At 43.8% G+C, this 19,829-nt stretch overlaps 1 protein-coding gene across 2 annotated transcripts; it reads left to right on the forward strand.

Moving 5' to 3' along the window:
* Window positions 1-8,589: 8,589 nt before the first annotated feature.
* LOC144175030 (uncharacterized) lies at window positions 8,590-19,571 on the forward strand. 2 transcript variants are annotated; one of them, XM_077704052.1, is made up of 5 exons: window positions 8,590-8,891; window positions 10,568-10,947; window positions 11,447-11,514; window positions 13,136-13,214; window positions 18,911-19,571. In XM_077704052.1, the coding sequence occupies exons 2-5, from the start codon at window positions 10,930-10,932 to the stop codon at window positions 19,121-19,123; spliced, it is 378 nt and encodes a 125-aa protein (XP_077560178.1). In that variant the 5' UTR covers window positions 8,590-8,891; window positions 10,568-10,929; the 3' UTR covers window positions 19,124-19,571. The 2 variants fall into 2 exon arrangements, with proteins under 2 accessions (XP_077560178.1, XP_077560177.1); XM_077704051.1 differs by lacking the exon at window positions 8,590-8,891 and having other exon boundaries at window positions 9,257-10,947.
* The last annotated feature ends 258 nt before the right edge of the window (window positions 19,572-19,829 follow it).

Below are 19,829 nucleotides of genomic sequence, written 5' to 3' on the forward strand. Positions count from 1 at the left end.
CATCGAAACCACATTATGCATGATAAGGCGCCTGTGAACAATGGGACCCCCACATCATGTGTTCCTAGTAAACATTTCGCTTGCAGATTATCTTTGATGTCTTGGGTGGACTAGTGTCTCTAAACGAGCCGAGCGCCTGCGTCAGGCTAGGGAGCACCCTGCATTTAATTGATTGATTGTAGGGCTTAACGCGCCGACGCAACGCAGGCGATGAAGCGCACCGTAGTGGAGCGCTCCGGGTTAATTTTTACCACCCGGGGATCTTTAACGTGCGCCGAAATCTTGTACACACTGGCGTTTTTGCTTGTCGCCTCCATCAGAAAAGGGGCCGCCGCGGCTGGGAATCGAACCCGCGACCTCGTGCTCAGCAGGACAACGCCTTAGCCACTGAGCCACCATGGCGGATGTACCCAGCATTTGCCGCAAGAGAAGCCGAGCGTAGTGTCAGTAAATAAGGTGATAAACTAGGGCCACTGAGGCTTAGCAGGTCAGAAACGGCGGGCATTTTGGCGTCTATCAGTGTTGCGGATTGCCACATCCACCTCCTCACCGTTAACCTCGACCGGTTCGTTTGTTAACCACACTACCAAAGATTCCGACGGCATCTTTGGGCAAACTCCTGCTGCTGAAATGCTGTTACACGAGTCATATTTGATTCGCATTGGGCACGACGTGAGTCGCGCGCAGCCGCAGAGCAGGAAGGGCAACCTATGCCTACGAGAGTTGACTGACCAGAACTTATAAACACCAAAATGTTGGTGCCCGTGAACCGTCGCAGTGTAAACAAATGTCACATAGTACCAACTGACCAATGATCATGACTGTGGCACGAAACAATAGAAAAAAGAGTGCCGATACTCTGTAACCTTATCTAGTAACACTTGCTGGGCGCTAGCGAGAAGCTCTCCGGAACCACGAGAAATATTTCATACCCTCCTCCATCACAATTTGGAGTGCTTTACAACAGCTTTTCTGGGCAACCACTTTCGCAGGGTCGGGTGGCGACCAATTTTTTACTTTCATGAAGTTGTGCCAGCTACGGAAGCAAAACGAGCTTCTCTAACTAATCCGCCACCATATCAATCATTCCGTCCTTGATTTGTTTTCTCAATGAGTCATTTATTCGTATCGCATCAAAACTGAGTTGTTCTTGCAAGTCGCTCTATAAGCCTTCATACACGACGCGTCGTAGTTTGCGCGACGTTTGTTTCAACCAAAGTATTTATTGGGCTAACTAAACTCACAAAAATGGGTTCTGTTCGTTTGTACCTCAATTCAGCTGTAAATACACAACACAGGAGTTACAGCCAATGCTTACTACGTCGTTCTTGGAGGTTTCACTCTATTGCTGCTTTCATTTGCGTATCGTTTGCACACTTATTGTAATGTGTTGCACCATTTTACACTGCTCCAATTTTTCTCACTGGATATTCTTGGTAAGAGTTCCATGCACTACAGTCTTATTCTAAGGGTCTTATCCGAGGGAAGTAAGCCGCTTTTTTACAGGTAAACGAGCGTTGTGGTACTTCCGATTGAATAGCATACGTACTCTAGCAGCTTTCATAACGGTGTTGTCAATATTCTGACCGAAGGCAAAGCCTTCAAGGAGTGCAGAGTAAATATATTTCGCTTTATATAAATTTTGTGAGCTTTAGCCCCAGTATAGTAGGATACCTTACAACATTCTGATTTTGCAAAAAGAGACGTAGTAGCACATGGTTGCATTCAAACTCTAGTTCACACGTGTCACGCCACGGGTTAATGCCGTTGAAATCGCCTTTCAGAGTAAAAACATCCTTGTAGTCTCTGAGTGTGTTGTACATTACGCAGACAGAGAAAAGTGTGATGCAGGACGAAGTTGTGCATGCAATTTTATTGATAAAATTGCAATAATAACACCCAGCACCAATATTTGGGTACTCAAGACTTTGCTAGTGTATCCGATGGTTTGCCGCGTATAGCAACACTTTTTGCTAACACGAAGCTGTTTAACGAATCGTAATTTGCATTTCCGCCGTTAAAAATACCACGAAAAGGCCGACCTGTTGTTGGGGTGGGCACGTGAGCACGTTCCTCGTGGTGACCGCCCGACAGCTAAGAAAAACAAACAAAAAGGCGACTGCTCATGTGCGCATGCCCAGCGGTGACCGCCCAGCGTCCCCGGCGCACGTTTGTCAAGCCAAGCTTACCTACATAGGAAGATGGGACAATATTGAAAAAAAAAAACTTGACTGTTCGTCATAATTGTTTGAAGACTTGCTCGGAACGAGAAAGACACGCCATAGAGCACGCCCATCCAAGGTGATTTCTAATAATTATCACTTCAAAAAAATAAAAATGAAGGAAGCTCACACTTAAACCAACAATGATGCAGCAAAGGACCGTGGGGCAGTGAAGAAGGAACAAATCGGCTAAAATCGTGGACTTCAACCATGGTGATGGTCGTGATGGTTGTATCCAGCTTCGCTACCCTCAAGTCTCACGCGTGAGTGTGAGCTTCCTACATTTTTTTTCTATTTGAAAGAGGCTGATTATATGCAAGCACCGTCAAACACATCGTACGTAAAGGTGCGTGGGCCATACGACGAAGTGACTCACCAGAGTGTAACATTAGGGCTCATTTCACGTAAGATATAAAGATGCGCCTTAATATGCGTGTTTTTTGGAGATTTTGTTTTCCTAGTTGTGGGGAGTGCATTCAAAGAGACACATGTACAGGCAACACATTTTCAAGTCATAACTTTTGCTAGGGGCGCAATATTGTTCGATTGTCTGCTGGAAAGTTTTAACTTTAGAATATTCTCGTAGTTTTTAAAAAATAAAACTCAATTGTTTTATGGTGACAGGGAGATGGAAGGCAGTAACGATTAGTTTAGGAAGCCAAAGTGTTAATAAATTGCGGAGCAATAGCGCTCGTGGCCTGTTACTCTCACTGATAATGAAATAAAAGGGTTTTACATGTTAAGGTTTAGCACGCATCTTTGTATCATTTGCTTTAAGTGAAGCTGCTTGACCATTACAAGAAATATTTAATAACTTGACTTGTTTTGGAGTAGGGATAAGCGTGAAATTTTTATCGTACCTTTTGTTATATTTAGTGAAAATATGGGTGGGTTATCTTTTCAGTCCCACGTAGAACGGTTATTATCTGTACTGTACACCACATTGGCCTTGAAGGTGACATCGGATCTTGGAGATGATTGCCCTCGCCTAAATATTGACGGCTCCGCTTGGTGAAGTGTTTCTTTTTATCTTTCGCACAGAACGTCTTTGCGTGAAGTTTCTCATGGTGGAGTCATTCCTAGTCGAGAATCCAACAATGCTCTCAAAGTACAGTATCGCCAACTTATAGCGAACTAGGTTCTAAGGAAATCCCGGCTATAAACACCAATATTTGCTTCCAGTAAGCATTTGTATTCATATATTTTATGTTCAGGCCTAGCGACAAAAGGATATAACAAACTGACCTCCGTTTTCGGCTGGGTTGTTTTAAAAGCGGGCTGGACTTTATCCATTAATGGATCCTACGCTTTTCGTACTAGTTTTTTTCTTAGCCTCGCGACCTTTCTTGTAGCCGATTCAGTATGTATTTCAATTTGGTTGAACCGTAGACCTCACTCACTAACACACTCAACCGAATACATAGACAGGGAACGTCGGGTTGAAGGTTTAAAACGTGTGCAAGCGAACGAGCGGTTCGATGCCACGCACTCAGCACGGTATAGTCGCGCCCTCCTAAATCGACAAAAGGAACAAGTAACCAGCAGCTCGCCCGAAGCCGACAGATGGCGGAAGGCTGGTGGCCCGGAGTCTTCCTTCCATGTTCTTTTGTAGCTCCGCATGACAGGTGTGCTGAACGACGCAGCGAAGCTTCGCGGGGTTTATTTTTGTTATACAGCGCATTTCATGAAAGCAAAGTTTTTGTCAGCCCACCTAAACGTGAACGTTTGGTTGGTCTACGTCCCCGTCTGTAACTCCAGTCATCCACCTACCCCTTCGCGAAAAATTACTGAGTATCTGCATTGTGAACTGAAAATAAACTACTGCCCAGGCTCATGCATGTTCAGATTGATAATGGGAAAGGAATAAATGGTGAATTAGCGAAACAGCCGGCCTTTGCATCTGAAAAAAAAAAAAACAGTTTCTGGGGAAGCTTGCCATAGCACCGGCGTTCCATAGTGTGCGCCTAAATAACGTCAGTAGCGAAAAGCGACAGCTTTCTGTCGTACAGCGCATATTGAAGGAAGCATAAGAAACGCAACAAAGCGAGTGAACAGACAAGTACCGAATTCAAAATTGTCGTCTATTTTTCTGTTACACAGCGGCACGAATGGGCAGGTGCTAAGTGCACAGGTGGTCGATCGAATCCGTTTCAAAGTGTCAAGGAGGATCACAAACAAAGCATCTTCTGGAGTAAGATTATAAATCCATACGATAAGGCGATGCAGAAGGATGGTTCTCAGGTGTACAACTGGAAATTCATGGTTTCGCATTCACAACATATCGCAAGTGCTTAGCTGGCCTCTTGCTTTCGCAGCAAAGCTGTATACCTCTTCCCCAAACGGTTGCATCTCCGTGGGCAAAAACGCCAGGGCGCCACGGCTTAAGACGCCGAACTCATGTGTCAGGCTAATCAGGCATACGACACAGAGCTCAGAATTCGTTTAAGGGAACCGCAAAATGAGCATCGAAACTACATTATGGATGATAAGGCACCTGTGAACAATGGGACCCCCACATCATGTGTTTCTTGTAAAGAGTTCGCATGTAGATTATCTTTGAAGGCTTGGCTGGACTAGTGTCTCTAAAGAGAGCCGAGTGCCTGTGTCCGGCTAGGCAGCACCCAGCATTTTTTTATTGATTGAGAGGCTTAACGCGCCGACGAAACGCAGGCGATGAAGCGCGCCGTAGTGGAGCGCTCCGGATTAATTTTGACCACCTGGCGATCTTTAACGTGCGCCGAAATCTTGTACACCCGGGCGTTTTTGCTTGTCGCGTCCATTTGAAAAGCACCAGCCACGGCCGGGAATCGAACCCTCGACCTCGTGCTCAGCAGCACAACGCCTTAGCCACTAAGCCACCTCGGAGGATGGAGACAGCATTTGCCGCAAGAGAAGCCGAACGTAGTGTCAGTAGATAAAGTGATAAAGTAGCGCCACTAAGGCTTCGCAAGTCAGAAACGGCGGACATTTTGGCGTTTAAGTGTAGCGGATTGCCACATCCACGCCCTCGCCGTTAACCTCGACCGGGTCGTGTCTAAACAACACTACCAAAGATTTAGCAAAATGGCATCTTTGGGCACACTGCTGCTGCTGAAATGCTGTTACACGAGTCATAATTGATTCGCATTAGAAACGACGTAAGTCGCGCGCAGCCGCAGAGCAGGAAGGGCAAAGTTATGCCTACGAGAGTTGACCGACCAGAAAGTATAAACACCAAAATGTGGGTGCCCATGAACCATCGCAGTGTAAACAAATGTCACGTAATACTAACTGACCAATGATCATGACGGTGGCACAAAACAATCGGAAAAAAAGAGTGCTGATACTCTGTAACTTTATCGAGTAACACTAGCTGAGCGCTAGCGAGAAGCTCTCCGGGACGACGGGAAACATTTCATACCCTTCTCCATCACCATTTGTAGTGCTTTACAACAGCTTCGCTGGGCAACCACTTTCGCTTGCACACCCCTCCCAAATATCGTTCGAAAGGATAAGGACCCAATCACACACCGCGTGGTCGCACACTTCACGTTTGTTGGTACGTATAATGGCAGACTAAAATATGTGTGCGAATGACTAAAGAATCGTCTCAAGATTTGTTACAGTGAACACGTACATTAGTTAAGAACCAACGTCGGTTTATATATTGCTTATTTTACCGCTGGCGCGCGCCAATCTTGAGGTTGGTCGTGTCACTGTGACGCAGAGCAAGCGCGTACAAAGGCATTAGTAGTATTCCGTCCCGTTATTTCGATCAGTTTTAACATTTATAAGCGTAACAAAAATTGGCCGCGTATCTGCTCCTTCCATCGCAAATGTCGTCAAAAGACGATAGTGTTTTGCAGATATTTGCAAGGAAATGCCCCCGTTTGCTTTCCCCCTCACCTCTCATGCTGCTCCTGTACCGTCACGCTAATTCCAAGGTAAAAACAATAAAGGCCTCCTCAAGGCGATTTGAAGTTACCACGTTCCACTGCTACAGGCCAGGTTTCTCGATGCCAGCGCTGCAGTACGGCGGAGACGCGCTTCAAGGTTTATAAAACCGCGTGGCCGTGCTCCACGTGCGTTCCAAGCAGAACGTGGATATAGTTAGTGGAACCTTTCGTTGCTGTTGCCTTGTGATTTTTCATATGCCGTCAGGAGGTGGCGCGGGCAACAACAGGCGGCGGTTTTCTGCAGTAGATGTACAATATCATTTGCTACCGAAAAACCAAGCATCCATGATTTTTTTAACAAAGGAACACTGTAAATATCCCTTGTATACTAACTTCCTGTCTTATATTTGCGTTATGTCTTGTTCTTGTTCAACAAAGTTGACAAGCATGAACATATAAACCGGGATTAGACGTTTACATTTGTTTGTGAGTATATAAGACTCTTGCGCACGATTTATTTTACTTTGGCCGGGTGGCTGAATCGACTCACAGACAGACAGACGGACAGACAGACAGACCAAAATTTCTGGGTTTAAGTAGCCCAACACTCTAAAAAAAAGAGTCCAAAGGGAGTCGTCGCTGCAATGACTCCCTTAGACTCTACTAAGACTCTCTTTTACGCTCCACGACCCTCTTTAAAACAGGGTGGGGTCACGGGACCCTTGCACTTTGCAATGGGAGTCACGGGTCAACAGCATTTTTAGCATATATTTATTGACTGATTGAATTTCCACAGTGATACTTAGGTTTGTTGCTACCGTATTGCAAGATTTAGTGGCGCAGATACAAAAACATGAAAAGTAAGGGCACACAGGTGTGTGTCCCGTGACTTTGTCCGCTTCTGCGCAAACGGTACAAAATTTGATTTTCTAGGACTGTAAAGCATAAAAAATCTAACGCTGTTTATGGAACACACAAGGTTGAAACGCCAAGCTTTCTACGATACAAACGCAAAGTCCACAATGCGAAGTGCTGAGCTAAGCTAATGGGGTGATTATGATTTTTAGAGTGTAATTGGGTCATCTGAATATGCTGCTTCGGTTAGCTCAGTGTTGTCATTGATTTGGACTTTGGCGGATAGGAGTGTGGACTTTTCATTTGTATCGGAGTAAGCTTCGCCTTTTTCATCCTGCTCCTCTTCGTCTTCTTATTATTCTTTTTCAATATGTGCCCTCCAAATTTGTAAAGTTGGCTTTCCAACTTCGCGTTTTATCAACGACACCACAATTTGCCCTCCCATTGTTTAAAGTTGGCTTTCCTGCGCTGAGTTTATCATAATCATCACCACCGTAAGCCCTCCCATTTGATAAAGCTGGCTTTCCTGCAGTGCGTACAGCCGTAAAAGCGCCATGAGTGGGCATAGAGAGGTTCACTTTAACAATATTTTTGAATATGTCGTATCAGAAAGCAATCATCTACAATACATACCATACCTGTGGTAGCCAAATTATTTTGTTCTTACAATTGTCGGTAACTATGGGCGAATGGAAATGCTAAAGTGCGCAAAGACTAGCAAATATTTTAACATTGCATAGAAACCACATGTAACAATAACACAATATACTTAATATATACGAATTAAAGTCTTTACCGCAATGCTGTTGAATGTTGATGAAATAAGCAGAAAGTATGATTGACATTGCTTCTGTATATGATTTAAATGGGTTGTCTATTTTTTACGTTAAAAACATTGCCAACTGTGCACCGGATAACGCTCTGCGAATAAGAACACGAATAAAACTATGCTTCGTAATATATATTGCTACGCAACTAAATGGCCTTCTCAGGAACCCTACAAAATAGGCGGGAGAATATCAGGACGTGTGGCGTGTACGTAACTAGCTTTTGCGCCACAATTGTGCCGCTCTACAATTCAGCCTCTCTATGCACGATGTTGCGTGCCTGCTTTCTTGCAAAGCTTCGTTGTCGTGCAACAAAGCCTACTTTACTGCAGATGTTGTTCTCATTTGCGTTTTACCAATTAAGCAGTATGTTCACTGCTTCATGTGCCACTAGTAATTTTGTACATTAAGTACATATCGATGTAAGGCATCGCACTTGCGCGCGTACAGAGCTCTGGGTTCAGATGTCGTGTAAACTTACACCAAGCTGCCCGACCAAAAAGCAGAATTCAAGTGTTAGTCATTCAAATCCTTACTTGTAGTTGCTTTTATTCAATAAAAACTACTTCATATTGCGACAATCTTTTTATTTAAATGATTAATGCATGTTGCTCACAATTATATTTGAACCTGTGTGCGAGCGTCGCCTCTTTTAGTGCGTTTAAAAAAGCCGCCAAGTAGTCACGTGACTGATTTGCGTTCGTTTTATAAAAACTTCTGTACATTAAGTAAAACGTACATATATAAAAAGTTCCTGCCAGAACCAGATTTCTTTTGTCTAGCGTTTGCTTTAAAACTCAATAACAAGAATACAAATGCAAATATTTTAGACAGCGCGAATCAATAGAATCCACTGCGAGCCAAGTAGAGTAAGCCAGTGAGTGGCGCGAAGGCAGCGGGGCGAGTTGACGCATTTTTGTGTTTTTGTCAAATTCGCGTATCAAAACCGCTGCGGGATGGAAACGGCGTGACACCGGTATGAAATTTGCTGTGCGGAATTCATTGCGCACCGCCTGAAATCGTCTACTAGAGTTCTTCAGTTCGGCAAGTCGACGGCGTGCTACGGTTGAATACGAAGCCGGAACAAAGGCTGTGTCATCGTGTTTTTTCACGTGAGTACTGTCCCTGCTAATAATACCAAGTGAAATAGTTGTCTCGGTTAGCTTTCCGGACACATGCCGAAAAAGTTGCATATGCTGTGCTTGTTTGCTTGCTGCCTGGCGGCTCGTAAGCATTGTGAAATCTCTCCTTCGCCCCCTCCTCCCTATCTGAGACTGTTCTAAGCTATCGCGCTCGCGAGACCGGCTGCCGCCGCCGCGACCGCCCTTCCTCGCGGCTTCTCGCGGTCTGCGGGCCGCAATATGCGTCGTGAAACTGCCGTACTCCCTGTTCTGTGGCCGTACTCGCTCGCCAACGCGCCCCTACAGCGTACGCGTTGACCGTGTGCTGGCGGCGTTGTCGGGAAACAAAAGTTGGCAAGAGGTGAGGACGCAGGAAATGTAGTTAAACAGATGAGAATTTGCAATGTGCAAGGGGGAGAAAATAGTATGCAAATGCAGGACACGGAGAGAGAGTTCGGGCCGCGCGCCAGCGAGCGAGTACGGCAGTTCCACAACGCCTGACGTTGCCAAACTTCACGAGTTAATGACGAAGCCCGTCTTTGAGTTCACGTAGAGTTCACAGGGGCACAGAATTCATATACGTGGAAATTGGAGGTGAAAGGCGGACATGTGGCCTCGCAGGGAATTAAGTCTCGGGGTGTGTGTGGGGAGGAGGGGTATTTTACAGCGCCTAGGAGGCGCCTGTTCTAACTTGTTCATGCCGTCCGTATTCTTCAGCACACCCTCCTTTTGCCCTCGTCCATTAGCCCACGTCAAGCTTGTCTCTAGCTCTACTGTTGTGTTCGCTGTCTAACGGCTGCTTTTTGCACCGTCGGTCGCAGAAAACCACTTGACTGTTGGGCGGAGCGGTACAATTATGTAATACACGGCGCTAGTTTGCAATGGCAGGCTATTCAAAAGTGTGTCAAGTGTTCCCTTTTTATTCTGTAGTTTTCTTCTTTGACGTTTCGTGAAATAACAAACCGAACTACAAAAAAAAACAGTACATGGGGGGTGTAAATTGTTTCGAACCCTTTGCTGCAGCGTCATTTTTAACACTGGTCTGCCCGTATAGGCAAACTTGTTGGGACCGTTTAGTGTCCTTTTTATGGGGAAAAGCCATTATGAATGGCATATTGGCATGTATTGTCACGTTCGCGCGATATTTGCAGGTAAAGAAAATAGGCCCCAATGCAAAATGAATCCTTTAATATAGGCATCAAAAGAAGCCTGGAGCATGCTAAATATTCTTTTGAAGGTAGGTTGTGCTTTTTATGATCACATAGACGGACACAAGAAAACTACGTACAATTTCACGAGTAGACGGCGCCATCTTCTCGTGAAAGCGGACGTTTTTCTTGTGCCCGTCTCTGTGATCGTAACAAGAGCAATTTTCCTTCAAAAGCTTACACCAATTAGCCCGACATAAAGCTGTGCAAAATATTACATGTCCTGATCACACACTCAGAGTGTACTTTCTGTATTTAGTGAGTCGCCTGTTTGCATCATTATTGTCTGCCAGACATGTTGTCACTTGGGCATTACTCCAGCATGCAGACCAGTGTTGCACAAGTAGACATGCTTCAGCGCTCTTCCTGTCACCCTCATCTTTTGCGCAGTCTTTCAACTAGCCAGCAACCAAGTCTTCATCTTCCCTCTCGTTATATTTTGTATGTACTGTATTTCAGAGCCATAAACACATCAGCTTGTCCACATTAATTAAGCAGGAGGTGCTCAAGCAAGGAACAAGGTTCGGGTGGAGGCCGATCGCGGAACCAGAGGACTCTGAAGCTGGTGAGCTAACCAGGACTGGAGATGGGCCTGCGGATTCTGTGTACCAGAGGTTCCAGACGAGCGAGTTGGCTTGCAGACAACCGGGCTCGGTGCTACACCTGGCCGCGGTTGGTGGCCACGGCCCAGGATGGATCACCACACCTGCCACGCAGGGCGTGGTGCTGCCTGTGCTGCTTTGTCCGAGCAGTACATGCATTCGGGGGCCAATGCTCTGCTGCAACCTGGACCAACGATGACCCGCGGCACACATCGCTGAATGGGGCTTCTCGTGTTGGTGAGAGCATTTCCGTTTTTCTCTTCGCTTGAACTGGATTTCGGGGGCTGTACGTTGACCCTTGTGTCCTTGTTTGGTGCTAAGTTTCCCTTTCACCGTTCGCCATTGTAACTCATTCTGTTCCCTTTCTCCCGAGTTCCGTGTGAACGTGTCACACTCCTGCAAGGCCAAGAGAATCTTCGCATCAACAATTACTTTTTCCCGAAAGGTTAGAGTGTCAAGCACCATACACTTGGCTGTTTGGCATGGAAAGACCCAACATTTGAAACATGTCATAACAGCATGTAAAATCTTGCAGGGCTGCAGATTTTCATCGACATGGCTGTGTGAGGTTATGCGGGTTTGTAGTAGGTTTCAGGGGATATAAAATTTGCTTGTGCCTGCTTTGGACTGGCCCTTGAGACTTCGAATTGCTTGTGCGGTTGATGTCTGTGTAAAATTGTCATTTGTTGCAACTGCTCCTGCCCTTACTTTTTGCCTTCACCTTTGGCTCTATCAGGTATGGCTGCTCTTAATCCTCAAGTTCTGTGGATGTCCATGCTCACGGGGTACTTTGCCTTTTTGGAGGTTTGTATTACACTTGTCTCTATCTTAGTTCTTTCAGTTCAGCTCGTAACCACCATTTGCTCTCCTAGAGATCGCATAAACATTGTTGATTTCAAATTAATTCCAAATAACGGTTAGCTACTGTTATTGCACGAAGGCATCTTTGGATGTTAAAATGCTGTGAAAATTGTTAAAAATTGAACCTTAGTGTCACTTCTTTTTTATTCCCAGAGAGGTTGTGTCAGTTTTGTGCTTTTTGTTTACGCACCAAAGGCTTCACATAAAAAAACCAAAGCTTCATAATACTAATGGGTCATTCCACGCGAAACGTTCCGGACCAAAAATTGGCCACCGCCAATTCCGTTCAGAAAAGCAGGTGAAGGAATCCTGAAATACTATGAATACGTCGAAACCTGCATACAACAGCTGTAGAAACCCTAACCAGGATTTGAATATTCAGACAGATTTGGTCAGTGGACAAAGCTTCCTCAAGGCAATATTACACTAAAATAATGCCGAGCACGGCAAACACTAGTTCGGAAAAGTTTTTTTTCCACCGTTCCGGTTTTGTGAGCAATGTAACCAACATAAATGAAAAGATGCAAACCAGTTATTCTCGATAGCACAAAGGCAAAGGAGACTGGGAGAGGGTAAAATGGGGGACAGAAGAAAAGGAGGGCTGGTCAGCCTTAAGAGCAGAAATTGACAAAGGGAGCAATAGAAGAATGGAAACTTGAAGGGAACAGTGCAACAACGCCTTCCCGGAGGGCTCAAATTGGTGCGAGGGGCCAAATATGGCCTACCGTCGAAACAAAATCTAAGTAAAATTATCAGGCTAGATAGAAGTTGTTCCAGACGGAGTTCACTATGTGCGGTGCGGCTTCTGTCTTCACTTGCGGCAACTTTTGCTATGTATATTGCACATCTGACATGTTTATTCATTTTTGTGGGCCACAACACAGGAAGAAGCAGTTTTCCTCCCTTCATTGACCAGGGCAGTAGTCTGATGTGAAGTGAAGTTTAGAAGCGAACACATGCCCAGAAAATGCTAGGAAAACACCTAAGAGGACGTGGTGGAGAAGCGCCACTCTAATGTAGCAGGGCCGGCAGAAGACTCTTGTCTGTCGACATTTTTTAGTGCTAGCCCATATTGCGTCTCTCATGCCAAAGCCTCAGTGAGAAATTTGAAAATATTCTGTGTTGCTTGCGTATTTCTGACTAATGTATTTCCGGCTTGGAAGGGAGCCGAGTGAGTACTGAAAAGCTAGTTCTTTCAAACTAAACAAAGCTGTATTCAGTCTTTATGGACCCTTTACTGCATGTGTTATTGCTTGCTTGCTGCAGAAACAGTGCTGACGTTGTCATCTGTGTGTTTACAGCAATTCCGCGTTTTTCACAAACTTGTAATCCAGTTCCACTTCTAATACTGCTAAATGAAAGTAGTGCGGAAGTAGAGACCCTGATAATAAAGCAATTGTTAATACACCGTGAAAATATGAGGAACGTAGCAATTACCACATTGAATTTGTTAAGCTGGAGCCCTGTGGATATTTTTCCTTATGGCCTCCTCTATACTCTTTTGTTGGTCCCCCACATCTTATTAATTTCCATGCCAGTGATATGTATTTTTTTTTATCATTAGATGCAAGAGGGGTGGATACACTGTCCTGCGGCCTGTTTTGCTGAATGAAAGTGGTGTCGAAGCCTTCAGAGAAGCACTGGTAAGTACAGCAGTAATTACTTTTAATGAAATCACTTCGCAGGAGCTTTGGAAAAACTGAGTGTTGCTTCTTTGTGTGGTTTTAGAATTTTTAGAAAAACGGTTGTGTCAGCGAAATTGCTTAAATTTCTTGGAATCGTTCCCAGTCTTCAAAAATCATCTATCGATTTCTCTATAATTTTGCTCCGAATAATCTTCCAAAAAAAAAACCCGAAGAAGCAGACAAAAAAGGCATATTGTGAGCTACTAGCTACCAACCTTCAAAACAACTACCTGGTCTGATAACCACGCCACCACTGTGACACCGTGACACACCTCCTAAATTTCCCATACAGACCCTGGCATCAATGAATATCTTGATGTGTGGGTGGGTTTTGTATTTTTAAGCTATTTTGGCAGTGATAACGCTCGTTTCTCACGAAATGGTCTTCCAGATCGGCCTAGTCATGCTAATACTACAAGCAATTAGGTTAAAGCTCCCATATTCAACTCATAAAAAGCTCTCACACAGTTGCAATTTCAACAATTTCAGCCAACGTAGTCATGAATAAAATGAGCCACTAGAAAAACAGTTGTCTTTAGTAACAGTTTTCTAAGAAAAATAGCTTGGTTGAATTTGTCTCATGACAGCTGATTAAAGCTAGAGTTTAAAGGTAATTCTTTTTCTGTGAACGAAGCGATGCTTCGTACTACTAAAACCTGTCCCGAACATCAAAACGCTCGAGACGGCCCGAAAATCCAGAAGCTGCCGTATGCATTGCGATGCTCGCTAAGTACACTACTTCTGGCGTTGACGCTGATATCTGCTAAGAATAGACTTCGGAATATGGCACGCAGACAGGGCGGTAACTTTCTTTTTATCGCAGAAAGTCTACCAATTTTTGGGGTCTAACAAAACATTTTTGTGTAAACATATTGATTAGGCACATTCTGCATCAGCTCAAAATGCAGATTATTCGATGCCCTTTCCAACAAGAGCAGATTCGCAAATTAACAAAATCAGTTTTTGGCCAAACGTTGCAAATATGGATAAGTTGTGTATATCAGTTCGCAAATAATTTAAAAAGTTTGGAGTATAATTTTTGCCAAACATAAAAAACACATCTTGGAAAAAAGTTTAGTTGCCCAGTACAATTTGTCAGATATGAAAAACATGTTACCATGTGTGGTGCCCTAGTTCTGCAGTGAAGCCCTACCTCTGTTTCAATATATGCAATTTCGGATAGTTTACTGAAAAAAATCGGGTGGTTTGGCATTATTAGAGGCACTATTTGTCCCCACATGATGTAGAAACATCTTGTCAATGGTTGACATCGCATTAATGGTAAGGTAAAAATTCGGGATAGGACAAAAACTGCTTGGGGCTGAAAACAAAACTCGTTCACTGTCAGTTTACTATCATGCACCTGTTGAAGCTTTCACTTGCTGGTTGTTATAATCTTCTGGCTCACTTTTCTAACCCTGCTTTCAGGAATGAGGTGCGATGCACTGGAGCAGTGCCCAGCTAGCTATCCCCGAATAACTGTTGCGTGACAAATGAAAAAGGCGTTCAGCTCTATGAGCCTCCTGCATTGCACCTCCACCTAACATTTTAGAAAACAAACAATACCAAACTTGTGGCAGACTGTCAGAATATGTAGTTCTACTGAGGAGCAACTCTAGACCTCCGAAAATATCCTCGTACAGAATCAAAACTGAAGCCAATTTTAAGCTCTCTCCTTGCCTTAACTGATGTCCGATGACTTGAGGTTATCAATTGACTTTCAACTGGAACTCTTATTGCACAAGTAAGGCATGGGTGAAGTGAAATCACAAACGGCATGCTTTTTTTGAGGAAAAGTAGTGGGCAACGAAGGCGTTAAGGCAAATCGGGTTGAAGTTCTCTGTCTAGTAGTGCCAAATATAAATTGCGCAATGCAGAAATGAAACAAATGACAGGAAAAGGGCTGAAAATGCTAAGTGCACTTGTCAGACATGCGGAGACATCCACGAATACTTTGACTGAAAAAAAGCTACCCGTCCTGTAAACCAAAGCTCACTAGTGCATACCTGGTGTCATTTTCTGGTAGTTCTCACCTTTAAACGCAGTCGGATTGCAAAGCTGACGACATCATTTGATACTTGACTTCTGTGAGCCATTTGATCAAAAAATCTAATGGTAATGCAGCGTAACCACAAGTGACATCCTTTTTTGTATAGCGCAGCAGCCATGGCACCTATCGAAACAACACATGCTGCTCAACCCTCAAAAACACCGTCAGAAATTTCAGTGTAGCCAGAGCAGGAAAATTAGAACTGATTCTAAAACTGCAGTGCCTAGACTAACCAGTGGGATGCGTTAGTTGCAAGAGAAATGACAACATGGATATCAGGAATATACAGCATTGATGATCAGTGATCGGTGCTTTATATTGCCGATTCTGTGATGTTGTAGTTGTTTCTCATGTACCACGGTGGTTAGTCTAGACACTACACGTTTAGGCAACCTTGAGATTTTCGGCAGTTTTTTGCAAGGTGAGGTGTGTATGTTTTCTCAGAAGGGAGCGTTGCTGCTGCGCTTGATAAAAAAGCATGCGACTCGTGGTCATGCTGCATTACCATGAAATTTTCTTGACCAAAAGTCTTCCAGCAAGCCAAATACCAAATCATTTTGCCAGTTTTGCAATCCGATGGCAGTGACAGATGATAATTACCTGGAAATGACACCAGCTTTCCACTACTGAGCTTTGGTTCAAAGAAAGGGTCGTTTTATTTTGTGAAAGCTTATTTCTGAAGGTTCCCCGCATGTGTATCAAGTGGACCTGGCATTTTGAGCCACTTTCCAGCAGTTTTCATTCTGATTGATTGATTGTAGGGTTTAACGCGCCGACGCAACGCAGGCGATGAGGCGTGCCGTAGTGGAGGGCTCCGGATTAATTTTGACCACCTTGGGGATCTTTAACGTGCGCCGAAATCTCGTACACACAGGTGTTTTTGCTTTTCGCCTCCATCAGAAAAGCGGCCGCCGCGGCCGCGAATCGAGCAGTTTTAATTCTGTTTGTGTGTTGCAAACCTAATATTTCGTGCTACTACGCAGTTACCCAACTTCAAGCCGATTTGCCATAGTACCCCCGTCGCCCTCTACTATTCCTCGGAAAAAGAACGCCTTTTGTGATATCGCTTCACTCATGCCCTACTTTTGCGATAACAGCTCCAGCTGAAACTCAAAAAATAACACCAAGTCATCGGATATCAGCTCAGACAAGTACAGATTTCCAATCAGCCTTGAACACTGCCAGCTGTTCACTGGCCAGTTTTGTTAGTACGAGGCTATTTTTGGAGGTCTAGTGTTGCTTCTTACTGCGACTGTCTATTCTGGCAGTCTTCAAAAGGTTTGGTATGGTGCCTTTTTGAAAATGTTAGGCAGCACTCTTTTCGCCGTGCGAAAGCTTGCTGGGCACAATTCTAGTGCATCGTAAGTTATTCCTGCAAGCAGGGCTACCATAGCGAGTCAGAAGATGACAATAAACCGCAAGTGGAAGTTCTGGTAGATAAGTGATGATCAGAATGTCAACAAAAATGCACCACTGAGATTGGTTTTAAATTCCAAGTGGATTTTTTGGCATCTCTTGCTTGCCGTGAATCTGGTGCTTGCTGTAGTCCTTAATAAGATGTTTTTACATCACGTGGGGACTAAGTTGGGCCCCTAATAATATCAAACCATTTCAGAGAACCATCCAAAATTGTGTATTTTGGAATGAATGTTCGGCTTCACCACGTGACGCGGGCACCATGCGTGCAAGCACCACGTGGGCACCACGGGGGCAAATTAATTTTCACTAGTGAATTTTTTCTTGGACAGGATTTTTTAATGTAAACCTTCAAAATGCGTATTCTAAATTTTTTCCACTATTGGTGGTTTGTTATACACAACTTTTTTTTTTTCATTTTTCTTTACGGTGACAAAATTTTGATTTGTTTTTTTTTTTTTTTTTGCGATCATTGTTTATGCAAACATTACACAACTGGTGCTAGCAAGGGCGTTGAATCATCCGCATTTTTGCCACTGCACTATGTGCCTAACCAACACATTTAGCAAAAAGAAATGTTTTCTTAGAGCCCTAAAAACTGGTCAATTTTCTGCGGTAACAAAAGAGTTGAAATCAACGCTGGTGTCAGCTTTACTGCATGACTCTAAATTTGTGCAGAGAAGCCCCTCTAGTGCATGAGAAGTTCGAGAACAAAAAATTGGACATCCAAAGTCAATAGATTGGGATAGGGAAACTAATTATTGTGGCATGTCCCATCAAGGCTGTAGTGTCAGCTTTACTGCATCGCTCACAACTCGTGCAGAAAAGCCCATCCAGGGAATTAGAAACTTTGGAACAAGTTTTGTGCCAAATTTAATTATATCAGAAGTTAAAAAATCAGGGTACAGAAACTAAACGTGTTGACAATAATTCAAATAGACAAGTGGTTTAAAATTTTTTCTTGTGGCCACTAAAAACATGAAGAAACCGAGGCACGTAACAAGGCAGTGATGCCCTTTGTACTGACAACTTAGGTTTCTTTTCCATCAGTAATAAGTGTGATCTAGATAACTACAACTGTAAGCATTATTTAGTGCTTCATGCTTTCACTTAAGCTAAAAACTGTTGAAGGAAAAAACGAAACGGGGTGCAGACATTGCATGCAGAGTAGAAAATATAGTCAGCGCATTGAATAACTTTAAAAAGCGTCAAAGTTAATCAGTGAAGTGTAGATAGAAGGTTCAGGCAAATTGCTATCAAGCCTAAAAGCAAAAGAAAAGTGCAATAAGCAGCACACCCAGCGGTTTTTGCCCAGGGAATGGGGGGAATCTATGATGTGTCGTTCCCATCTGGGAAGTCGATGTATCCAATTTGTCCCTTGGCGTTTTGCATGTACCCACTCATTGCGAATCATGCAAGTACAAGCCTTTCTTGGGCCGAGTTTGACTTCTGCAAAGAAGCTAAAGCACTGATTTGGGAGCTTTTAGATGTTTATTACATAAAAAACAGGAGCACAGTGAACCTGTATTGCAATGAGCTTGAATATTAAAAACTTCGCTATGATTCCTTTGTTACCATTGTGCGGCCCACTATTAAAGGGTGTCATTTTAGACGATGCACTCAATAAACTTAGTTGCAAGCAAGTGCTTGTCCTATCATCTTCTTTGTCATGTGCTATGGACTCGACTTTTTAAGAACTATGTACCAACTTGCCTCATGCTTTTTACTGAACAGTTTGAGTTAGACTTTGTACCCCTCCAGTGTTTTTCAGCAGGTGTCTCAGTTCACTTACTGCTTTGTTACTCGTGCTGCCTTTAAGCTTTACATAGATATTTTCATACCATCAAAAGGGGGGAGTAGCAGCCTTTTGCACTCATAAATTCTTAGTCTCCCTCCCTGGAGCTTTCAGATCCTCTTTATGGATGCAATAATTTTTGAAGCCTTTGCATTTCTGGGGTGTCCATATGTGACTTCATACATTATACATATGTTCCCTCGTACAAAACATTTCATAACAAAAGCCAAATGGTGAAGCAAGGAAATGTAATGGCAAGAGGTGTGCTCCTCGCCCTCTCTTTTGTCAGGCACTGGGCAGTTAGCCTGTTGTTGATGATTTTACTGTGCTGGCTACAATTTCATTTTGCTTTTGTCTTATCGTTCAATTTCTTTTCATTGATATTTCTGGCAGGTCCGAGACAAGGCCTGGTCTGAGACGCCAGGACCCGAGGACACCTTGCAACACTTGTGCACGGCTTGTGAAGATTTCTGGATTGACTTCATGGACTTGTGTAAGAAGTCTGCCTTAGAAAAACAGCAACAAGGAAAGAAGCCTTTAAAAATTATTGCAATTTATTTCCACACCAGTTTAACCTTGCACCAGCAGGTATGCAAAGCTGGTTAACACAAAACTTGTTTTTGTGATTTAATATCATGCCTGTTAGTCTAGCAAACCTGCGTTGTAACAAGCCATATCAAGCAGTAAAACATGCTTAGTGTATCTGTATTTTTAGGCTATTTGCTGGTTATTTTGTGGTTTAAAACAGCTGTGATACCCTAAGCTGGATTTTCATTCAAATGTGTATCACTTTCGTCTTTAATAAAATAATTTTCAGATACTTTTGGTTTGCTTTGCTATACTTGTATGAAACTGCTCATGAAGCTGCATGCATGTGGGCTAAAATTGCACTTGCACGTATACTGCAATGATTCCACCAGCAGTATTACTGACCATCTCTGGGAAGGTCACCCATACACTTCCACGACTCTGTCGCCATAAGCATCACGGGACTCTTTAAAAGGGGGCGTCCTCACAACTCTTGTTACAGGGTCGCGATGATCATCAGGCAGGGGTCCCGTGACTCTTTTTTCTTTCGTGGCAGTCAGTGCTGACTCTAAGGAGGTAGTCGCCCATATTCTACTGTGACTACTGCGACGGGGTCCGTGTGACCCCCTTTCAATAAGAGTAGCGTGACTCTGCAAAAGGGGTCGATGAAGAGTCAAATCTGTGGCAAGTAAATACCCCCCAAAGAGGGTCACAGGGACTCCTTTTTTTCTTAGTGTGAAGAAGGACTGTCGTCTTTCAAAAAGTAGGCGGAGGGTTGCGCGAT

The sequence above is a fragment of the Haemaphysalis longicornis genome, unplaced genomic scaffold, assembly GCF_048455015.1.
Source record: "Haemaphysalis longicornis isolate Haplotype H1 unplaced genomic scaffold, Haemaphysalis longicornis Haplotype H1 scaffold_3, whole genome shotgun sequence".
Lineage (NCBI taxonomy): Eukaryota > Metazoa > Arthropoda > Arachnida > Ixodida > Ixodidae > Haemaphysalis > Haemaphysalis longicornis.

What these genes read in the sequence shown, in the direction of transcription:
- LOC144175030 (XM_077704052.1), top strand. An exon ending in GGTACTTTGCCTTTTTGGAG is followed by an intron (nt 11,515 to 13,135) that starts GTTTGTATTACA and finishes TTTTATCATTAG; the next exon opens with ATGCAAGAGGGGTGGATACA. An exon ending in AAGCCTTCAGAGAAGCACTG is followed by an intron (nt 13,215 to 18,910) that starts GTAAGTACAGCA and finishes TATTTCTGGCAG; the next exon opens with GTCCGAGACAAGGCCTGGTC.